We start from the raw sequence: 11,221 nt of genomic DNA on the forward strand, positions 1-11,221 counted from the left end.
CGCCACCATCACACCACCACCTCGCCAACCAATCCAAATCCAAAATCCAAAGTCCAATCAAGCAGAATCCAAAATCCAACCAAAGTCCAACCAATCAAAATCCAAAATTGGAATCCACCCCATCAGAAATCCATAGCAAAAAATCAAAACCCACCCAAAATCCATAGCAAAAAATCAAAATCAAAACTCCATCAGAATTGGAATCCACACACAATCAAAACTCACTCACCTCTGCCACGCCCATCTCCACCATGCACAACCTCGCCATGACCCATGCTGATCTCCACAGTTGCACGAACCACTCGATCAAAACCCACGCCGATCTCGACCCACTCGATCAACCCATAACCACCAATCAACCCATCAACAACCCAAAACAATCCGAAGCAAAAACCCATTAAAAGCAAATCAAAAAAAGACCCACGCCGCTAGGACCACACCGCCGAACCACTAGATAACACCGAACCTATAACCACGCCAGAAAAAATGAACCACGTACCGTGAGAGAGATGTGAGACCGAGAAGCTATGTTCTGTCAAGAGAGTAAAAGATGAGACGATGAAGAGAGAGAAAGAGGCAGATATTTGTAGGTGAGAATATAAAGATATTAGTCGGTTTTAGAATGCTGCTACACTACCATCGTAAATTTATGATGGTACTGTAGCACAATTGCAAAAAAATTTAGGATTAGAAGACTGGGTAATGGCGTTTTTTGTGCTCGAATGGTAAAATAAAGCAACATATGGCGTATAGCATGTCAAGTACTAATGCTCTTACATGTGTGGAAAGCATTAGAATATGGAGAAATATATGGGATGCAGATTTGGCGCTTCTGGGAGAAATTATTAAAATGAATGAATGTGGCATCAAAGCAATTTGAAGAAGTTAAAAAAACCTTTCTCAAAAAAAAAAGGTTAAAAAAACAGCTTCGAACATTGCAACAATTGTCATTCAAGTCCAAGGAGAGAGAGACATGTGAAGAGAACAACCATTAGTAACCGGTGAGCCTCAAATATAAATAGAGCGCTTGTTTCCAAGAAACAACACCACCCTCCTCTAACAAACTTATTTATACATAAATCATTATCTTGTAATAGTAGTTCCTTAGGAGATTCTCTAGTAGGTCATAGGGTTTTAGAAGGTGTTCATACTTGTAAATGTCCCTTGTAATCTTGTTTTGAGTTTAATCTCATTTAAACATAAGTTTATTTTGGTTTGATTCAAGTTCTTAGTTGTTATTTTTGTTTGATCCATAATGCATTGTCTTTGATTTGATTTAGTGTTTAGAATGTTTGTTTAGGCTATAATCTGTTTGTTGCTCAGCATTGTTTACCTTTGAACTCTATATTGCTTAAATTAAGTAGGCTTCATTCTGTTTTACTTGCAATTAAACTTAGTTTAATCATGAATAATTTAGTGTCACGGAGCTTAATAAGCTTTGATTTTACTTAGAAAATAGTCATGATTAGGCTTCAATATGTCTTGCTTGTGATTAAACTTAGTTGAATCATGTATGACTTGGTGTCCTAGAGCTCAATGAGCATTGATTTTACTTAGAAATTAGTCATGGTGCTAGATAACTTTCAATTTAATTTGCTCATTTTCCATAGTTCACTATTACTTGCATTTCCTCCTTCGAGCATAAACATACCTCTTAATTAGGGAAATACCGACCCATATTTCCTAAACACGAATTCAAATAATTCATCCAAGTGCATAATCAATCAATTCAAAGCTTGACATAAGGCATTGAACCACTTGAAATCACATTGAACATGTTAAAATTAAAATACTCCCAAACATATGTTTTTTGTGACATTTAAAGGCATACATTCCACCGTCAAGCATGCAATTGAAGTGGTTGTGGTACTTGTGGTTCTCCTTGCTACTTTGGTCTAAAAGGTGAGCTCTAACAGGGCCCTAATGTAGGTGCAGTGTGCTCACTACTCTATCATCCAAGACAAATGCGATGAACTTGTTGGTCCCTATGCCCTTCACCAAGAAGTACCCATTGATATTGAACACTTGGGCCCCAACCACTATGTTAGTGTGCAACATCAATGAGAGGAAGAAGTCGGTGGTAATTACATCTAGGGTTTCAAAGGGAATTCCCTATGTATTTCGATTGTGCCCTAACAACTAAGAGAGAATTTTGTTTTTTTTTTTGTTTTTACTATTTCTTTTCTTTTCAATTGGAATTGGATTCTTTCTGTGGGAAAATGAGTAGTGCTACAAATATCAATTTTTACACGAGACTTTTTCACACCCTATCACATGTACACTTACATGGGCCCATCACAAAACACGTGAGAGGAGAAAATGTGAAAAAGTTGGTGCTTTCTTTAGGGTTAAAAGACTCACGGATTGGAAATTGAGATATTCAATTTGCCACTTCAAATAATCCACCTGAGTTGTTTGAATTTCATTTGTTACATCAGAATTTTTATCCCTTAGTTGATGACAAGTATTTTTTGAATTATTTAAAAATATAAGGAACAAAATAACATGTTTAATAGTTTAGGTAGGAAATAAGGATTAAAGTTTGATTATAGAGGCATAATTTAACCTAATATATTCCACCCAAAAATCTAGCAAGACTTTAACTTATAGAAATAGACTTCATGTGAAGCGATGATGACCCTACAGGAAAAAGGAATTCTACTAATCTTTTAGAAATAAAAGGTAATTAAAATGTTTTGAAAAAACACTATTATATTGTTTGATAGTTGAGTAGGAGAAATTTGAACCTAGGATGTCTTCGTTAGAAACACCAAAAGGTGCCTACTAGTTAGACTACAAAGCTCTTGTCGTGAAATACTACTATATAAGAATGATTAATTCTCCCCTAAAAAAAAAAAAAACAAAGAATGATTAATTCTATGATGTCGTACCAAACTGATTCCTAGAAAAGTTATTAATTATAAGAATCCTGAAGAAGTTTGAGCAAGAATTCAATTTAATTTTACGCCATATACATAATAAATATTTTTAGCATCTTATTTTTGTAATTTTTTTTTTATATATATAACTAGACTCTAAATATTATAATATAAAACTTACAAATGTTATTGGACTAATTTTTGTTAAGAAATAAAATCTTAGGTAGGTAGCCGATAACTTTTTTTAATTGGATGACAAGTCGAATTCAACTCAAATCGCATGTTCATAAATGATTACTCTTTTTTTTTTTTTTAACATTATGTCAATTTGTTTGCATTGAAGAATTTGAAATATAACAATACAAAGGATTGTGATCGATGGATATTCAATTGATAAAACTCTTGTTCCTGAATAAAAGACCTAAATCGAAATTCCCTACACTGGAAGAGGAATGACTTAATTGTTTAAGGCAAAGCCCAAAACCTAGATAAAATTTCTTAAAAGTTTCTTAAATATTGTATCTTAGGTTTCTAATTAATTCAAACATGCAATTAGTATTAAAAAAAAATTTAATCATGTAACTGCATTGACCAATAAATCACATTATTAAATTTAATTAAAACCAAGAAAAGTAACATCTTTTATGCTACATTAGTCAATGCAATCACGTGATTGAATTTAATTGAGGAATGTATGGTACAAATGCTTAAGAAATTGTATCTAAATTTTGCCCAAAAACAAAAATAGAGATCCTTCTCTCTTTGTATAGCTCATAAGCACCCAAGAGACCTCCAATAGATTAATGGTTCTTCTAAGGAAACAACTTTTAACACAACTTTCTGAAATGGTTGATAGTAAGTAATGGACAATTACTTTCACAAGGATCGACCACTTTTTTTTCACTAGTCGACAATTTCAACAAATTATGACAAAAAACTTTCTCATAGTACAAAGGATTCCTCTCCCCATTTTTCCCCTCTCTAATTCTCTTGTTTTTTTTTTTTCCCCCTCTAACCTTAAACCCCCACACAATAATTATCCCTGACGCACAAGGTGGGACAATGAAGACTTCACCAGCAGGTTAGATGGCATTGTCAAAGGACTGGATATAATTAATTGCACAACCGTATTGAAATATCAAGCTCACTAACGGTAGATGTGTGTGTTTCTCATCCTCTTCCCCTATATATGTATGTTTCTCAAATAAAATTTAAAAAAAAAAAAAAAAGCTCACTAACGGTGCATTTGGATACCGCTTATTTTGCTAAAAACTGAAAAAAATAAAAAATAATAAAGTTACTGTTCACACGCGAGTTACGGGTTACTGTTTATTTTTCTTATGTCCCATGAACAATGCAAAAGGGGCTCGTTTAAAAAATAAATAAAAGACCCAGAAAATGCAGACGCTGGACGCGCATCAGCACTATCCAAACGCTGTTTAAGCAATTAAAGCCTCATAACCTTGTTTAAGTTGAAATCACGTGATTAAGCTTAATTGCTCAACAAGTCAAAAGAACACAAGGCTTAGCTTAATTAGGTTTAGGGTGCAAAATTAACTGGAAGAGACAATATTGCAGAATGAAATTAAAAAAATTATAACAAATCAAGATACATTATACATTATACATTCAAAAAATACAAAATCATTATAGAGGTTGCAAATTAATCAGTTGAAAATTAATAGAGAATATTGTACACCAACTATTTACTAATTGATTAGCCCCAAAAAAGGCTCTAATTTTAGCTATCTCCTCATCTCTTGGAGCTAAAATACATTAATATACTTGCATCATTTAAACACACCTCCCCTGCATCTACGCTCTTGCAGAAAACACAAATTAAACCATATCAACCTCATGCACCCAATTTCTGGTATTGCTCCCAAGATAGGCATGGCAAGCAATGAAACAAAGATTGCAGAAAGCTTAGCTCTTAGAACTAGAAGGTGGAGGTTGATGCAGCTGCTGCTGCTGGTACATGGCCGCCGCCATCCTACTGTAAGCATCCATGGTCATTGGCTGCAATGAATTTTGTACTAATCGTCATCTTTACGATCTCAAAGATCATTGAATTACTAACCAAGATCTTTAAAATATAGGCACACACAAAAAAGTTTCTAAACAAATAATGGAAACTTACAGTTATAAATTCAGCAACATATATGACATAAAAACCAAGTAAAAAAATTGTAGAAATGAAACAATTTACGAAGAAAACTTTTGTTTCTTCCTTTTTTTAAACAATTCTCAGGGGGTGGGGGTGTCAATGTGTCATGTCATTTGAATTTTGAAGACTTTATAAATTAAAAACTTTTATAAAGTTAGTCAAAATGAATTTTAACTTTAAGAAAGTTTAGAGAAAGTATCGTATCTTTCAATATTACCGAGATTTATGCTACAAATAATTGCTAATATTTTGTCATCATCTTAGCAAAGTAAACACTCCTTAAGGCAAGATTAAATATGATTTGACTCGTCCTGATTGAAATCAGTATACAACAAATGACTCAGTCGTTGTTGTTCAACATAATAAACCGGGGTTCCTTTCAATCACTATAAGAAAAGCCAAAGAAAAAGCAAACAAAAGCAAAATCTTTCCAAAATCAATAAAACTTGACAATGCACTGAATGTCAAGCTGTGGCTGAATTGTCAACAGAGAATCCAACACGTGTTTACCTGTGATTGGCACGCAAGGAATGTGGAAAAGGGGTCTGCCATTACCGCCGGTGAATTAGCTTGTATCCGGTCACCAGAGCCAGCATCCCATGAGGTCATAGGCATGAAAGCAGTAGGGTGAAGAACAGGAGAGATGCCACTGATGTTGGACCGATTGATATTGTTCATGTCCATCCCCATACCAAGTCCCATGCCCATTCCCATCCCCATGCCCATTGGTGCCATCATGGACATCTGAAGTTGTTGTTGCATGGCCATTGGTAACATCATTGGTGGCATACTCATTCTGCTCATCATTTGGACTTGAGCTTGCAATTGCTTCAGATATTCAATCACTTCGTCAAGCATTGAAGCCTTGTCAGTCTGTAGTAATGCAAGAAAGTTCTCAGAATGAATACCAATCAATGTTTGTACTCCAAAACTAGTTATGTACCATCACCAAATTATATTTCAACTTGCACAATTAGCTAGTGTACGTACAAAGTTTATGACTTGGAATGAAATTAATTTTTTGCAGAATTGATTGCACTCTGAAAATTGAACAGTCAGGAATATTATGGCCTGGTTCTCATTGTTTTTTTTCAGGGGGATCAACTCTTTGTCTACTATATGGTACTTATATCTCTGCACTACATTTACTTTCCAATATTTTTTGTAATAACTCTGCTATGCAGAGCTCAAAAGTTGTGAGCATCTCCAGCAATGCTCTCTATTTTAGCAAGTCAAAATACCTCCTTTTTTATTTTGTAAATAGAAAAATTTTCGCTCTTTATTTTTTTCATCTATTCCATTAAAATATTTTTTTCTATTGTTTATTCATTCTTTATCAGATACGATTCTGGTTCTCTGCATGCAGTGGATGCAGAAAATAGTTCTTGCAACCTCTTTGGGTAGAATTATAAAATAATGGTTTGAAAAGACACTCTAAATGTGTTGATCCAATCCATCAACCAATTCTCCAGAAAGGCTAACCTCAGTTGGAGATACTATATTTTATGGTGGGAAAAAGGGTAGAGATGCCTAATTCATTGGAGATGCTCACTTTTTATCAGCAAGTTGTCATACTACCACATTTGAGATCCACATACTTGCGAGATGCTTACTTTTTATTAGTAAGTTGTCATATGACAACGTTTGAGATCTACATACTTGTGAGAGGCTCGCTCCATGGAACAGACATGAAAAATACATATCTAAATTAACCTCAAATATACTTTAAAGATGTGTACCCGTAACTCAAAATCTCTCTTTCACTCTCTTTTTCTATACTCAAAAGTTACTTAAGTGTACTAGTACCAAAAACTAGAGATTAATTACATGGAAATGACTGATTTCACACAAACTTAATTAGGCCCTACCAAGTGAAGCGATTATTGTAAGAGCAGGTAGTTGTCTCCATACCTAACAACCTTCTGTCAAATTGTCCCCCTTAGCATTGCGTGTGTGGACTAAAATCATCGGATCAGTCTCAAAATACCCACAGCCATGTACTCAAACATAGAGTGGACCACATGTATTTGCATGCACTGCCTGCTATATCTAATCAAAATCTCTGAGACTCTTTTTTTATTAATTTAACACTATACTAAACACTGTATTAATATGTGAAACTTAAGAGAGAATAACCTTATCACACTAAAGTTGTCCTTTTCTCCCACAATAGAATGAAAACAAAAGAACTCTATTATAGGTTATGATAAGTGTCACACATACTCACATGATTCCTAGTTAAAAAAGTTGCTGAATATACTATGCCCAATGAGATGGAATTGGAAAGTAGAGGTGATAAAAGCACTAGTATATATGCTTAGCCAAGAGATAATAATAAAAAAAGTAAAAAAAAAAAAAATACCATAAAGGTTGTGCAGAAAAGCCAAAAAATGGAACTTCATACCTTACTCGAATTGGGGACCAGCTTCTGCAGTGTCTTCATCCTTTGGTTTATTTTATCTCTCCTTTTCTAAAACACAAAGTTTTCTTAAATTCATCAATAAAATAATATAAATTCTACCAAATTTTCTAGACGGTTTGACTATCTATTATGGATAAAATCTAACCCATTTGTGACTAGGAAAGTATAGTGGATTTAGTCATATCCAATCATTTGGTTAACCATTTACATATGTTATTTTATTCACTCTAATTAAACCCACACATATCATTGTCGGAGAACTTAAAAGCCATTCCATCTTTTTTTAGAGAAAAAGTAAAAGCGTTATTCAATTAAGAAAGATAAAGAAAGGTGAGCTTTTATTCCACCCTACTCCTTCAATGCCTTATCCCACATCGAAAGAGAGAGAACATACTCGTTCAGATTGGTTATGAATTGCAGCAGCCCTACTCCGTTTTGTTGAAACTGAGGATTTTGCTGAACTCTTCTTTTTGTCCTCCCCATCACGTGCCTCCCTCTTCACAAAAATAAACCAATAGGAATAAAACAACCGACCTAACTCAATTAAATATCAATCATGATCATGTACGTAACCTTTTTTTTCACAATAAATTTTATAATTATTGAAGTAGTTAATTATAAGCGATGATTTCAATTACATTCACCATTTACAATCGACCATTTCACAATAAATAAATTTCCTAATGATTGAAGTAGTCTATTATGAGCGATAATTTCAGTTACATTCACTAGTTACAGTCGACAAATCTACAGTAAAAGATTGCTTTTTCAGTTTTAAGTGTCCTGCAACAACAACAAAAATAAAAATAACAAGTACATTAAAAAACAAAAAGTGAAATGATTATCAAATGTTTTCTAGCTAGCTTACCTGTGGTCTGCTATGACAAACGGAATCATGGTCATCACCAGTAGTGGTGGCCTTAGTGCAAGGCTTGCCAGAGCTTGTGTTTTCCATGGAACACAGTGAAGTGGAAGTGAAACCCACACCCAAGTCCCTCTCACACGTGTCGATTGTAACATGCTGACTGTCCCTCCCACACGTGGCGCTGCCGGAGACGCTTTGGTCTCTGCCGCTCCATTCGGGTGCTGCTGCTGCCGCCGCAGCGGCGGTGGCGGCGGCTGCGGGGACTGCTACACGCGCCTCCTTGTTAGCGCGTTTTATTATGACATTCTCGTCTTGGTCATGCGTCAGAGTACCACTAGCAACAGGGCCACTACAAGACCCAACGCGTGTAGAACACCCGACTACACACGTGCCGCTGCCACCAAGGCCGGCTTGGGTTGTGGTTTGGTCGTCGGTGCGGTTGGAACAAGGGACTAAAGCATCCATAGTCATAGTCATGGTGGCCGAGGTGGTGGCGGCGGCGGCCACGGCTGCACGGTGGTGGAACCACGAGACCATGTCGCTACCGCCACCGCTATCGAAAGAGCGGGGTTTTTGGCCGTGATTGTTGCTGTTATGGTTGTGCTGGCTGTGGTGTTGGTGTTGGGGTATCAGAGTGGCCTGGTTTACGATTGATTCTAAGGTACCACTAGCGCGTGGCTTGTCCCAAGTGTTGTACTTAGCAAGAGAAGTGGTAGAAGGTATGGGTTTGACAGGCCCGCGTGGTGGACCTAAGCCGTGCATGGCTAGCTGACCGTTTTCCCATGTTAGCTCCGCTACTTCATAGTCCAACCTGCATAAATTGATTGCATCTAGAATTAACTTACAAAAACGAACAAAAAATATAGTACACACATACATGTACATGTTTATATATATTATATAGATAAAAAGAGAGAGTACATGGGGACATCAGGAGCTGTGGAATTGGAGTTAGAACGAAGAGAAAGCCTGGGAGTAGGGCTGGGATTCTCATCGAAATCCCAGCTGGGAACGCACTGGCTCATTTTGGGTGGAGTTGCCAGTAGAACAGTTGTGTTGGTACAGAAGGAGAAAGGGGGAGCAGAGGACTATGTTGTTGTTCGTTCCTTCTTCTATTACCTTATTTTTTAAGCTTTATAGCGACTATCATGTATTTGAGAGAGAGAGAGAGATTCTGGTCCACAGGTAGAGAATACAGGAAAAAAAAAGTTTGATTATTTGAGAGAGAGAGAGTGAGAGAGAGGAAGAGAAGTTTTGGGTATCAATAGGACTTTGACTGATGGCTACTATAAATGGTTATATAGATAATTTAGATGCCCAAGTTTGTGAAGGCCATATTTCTTAGTAATTACGCTTTTTTATACATTGGAGATGAGCTCGTATCTTTGCATCAAAATTACAAAAGCGAAAGCAGATATTTTTTTTGCCCAAAAAAATGTGAACCTTTTTTTTTTCCTTTATATAGTCAAAAAAATGAAAGCAAAAATTTAAAAATTTAAAAAAATTAAATAAATAAAAAAAAAAAAAAACCTGCTAAATAGAGCAATCCTTAATTTCTTCTTTGGGTAAAGTCAGACAAAGGAGAGATTGATCCATCTTCAAAAAAAAATTATATACTATGGTGTGTTAGGCTCCAGCTTAAAAAACCAACTTATTTTACTATTCAGCTTATTTTTGTTATTATTCAAGCTATTTATGAGTCCTATTTTACTATTTTAATTAATTTTTACATTTATCTACATTACTTTCAGTAAAAAGTTTTCAATTTCAACAAAATAAGTGGATCCCAAATAGACCCTACATATATATACCAAATTAGTTTTAATATACAAATGGAATAACGTCTTTATTTGTAGAATCAAAAGGAATGATGTTATTTGCATATAATTTGTAGATATTTATCTAAATTTTACTTATTTTCCTTTATTAAATTATAATTATGAAATATCTTTACCTTTTTTATTATTTCTGTTGTTTGGTTTATATAGATTATATCATGGTTATGCAATGGCTAACACATGATAGTGTCTATGCCCACAGCTTTATGTTTTAATTAATGATTGCAAGTCCCTTATCACTCACGGGTGGATCGTAATTCTTGCTCACATATACTAGGAGGCTAATGGAGTAGCTGATAAACTAGCCAAAACAGAAAGCTTGCAAATGGATAGAATTTCTGTATATGAGTATTGTCGAGTTTTGTGTGTGAAAAGTATCTTAGGGATGTTTGTTAAATGGACACTCTTAGATGTAACAAACTATGTATTCTCCTAAACTATCTGTTTGAATAAATAAAACTTCCCCTTTGTACCAAAAAAAAAAGTGATATCATATATGAGAATAATACCAAAGTATAACATAGATACAATATGTAAATGTATAATGTCATTCTCTTTTTTTTTTTTTAATGCTAATTTTCATTGTTAAGCCTATAGGTTGTAGACATTTATCTAAATTTTCTTATATGCTTGATAAGGAGATATAACACTTTGAGGAGACTCTAATTGAAGTTTTAATATAATATATAGGAACACAACTTAATTCAAAAGCATAAATCTATATATTTAGGCCAACATCCCTTTCAAATGTGAATCATTGCCTCTTTGTGTAGTTCAAGACCTATCCCTTTGTACCATGAACAAGTCTTATATATTAGTTCCTCTTTGTTTATGTGAACCTCCTGTTGCATTAATCTTCTTTGGTTTAGCACTATTGATAATACTATTCATGAATTCTCTTAGATGTCACACAAGTGTGTATCACACAATATAAGCCCACAAAGGCCATACCAATTATCTTGGAAAATTATCTAAAGAAATGGTATTGCCAATAGTGCCAATAGTACTATTTCGTTAGATAATTTTACAAGATAATGTATGGCCTTTATG

The 11,221-nt window shown here is 34.8% G+C and overlaps 1 protein-coding gene across 1 annotated transcript; it reads right to left on the reverse strand.

Moving 5' to 3' along the window:
* Positions 1-4,451: 4,451 nt before the first annotated feature.
* On the reverse strand, positions 4,452-9,599 carry LOC142617900 (transcription factor UNE10). The gene is made up of 6 exons (XM_075790874.1): positions 9,255-9,599; positions 8,337-9,144; positions 7,863-7,964; positions 7,451-7,516; positions 5,557-5,919; positions 4,452-4,898 (listed from the first exon to the last, which is right to left on the reverse strand). Exons 1-6 carry the CDS (start codon positions 9,356-9,358, stop codon positions 4,806-4,808), a joined length of 1,536 nt encoding a protein of 511 aa, XP_075646989.1. The 5' UTR covers positions 9,359-9,599; the 3' UTR covers positions 4,452-4,805.
* Between the last annotated feature and the right edge of the window lie 1,622 nt (positions 9,600-11,221).

This window comes from Castanea sativa, chromosome 11 (assembly GCF_040712315.1).
Source record: "Castanea sativa cultivar Marrone di Chiusa Pesio chromosome 11, ASM4071231v1".
NCBI classification, from domain to species: Eukaryota; Viridiplantae; Streptophyta; class Magnoliopsida; order Fagales; family Fagaceae; genus Castanea; species Castanea sativa.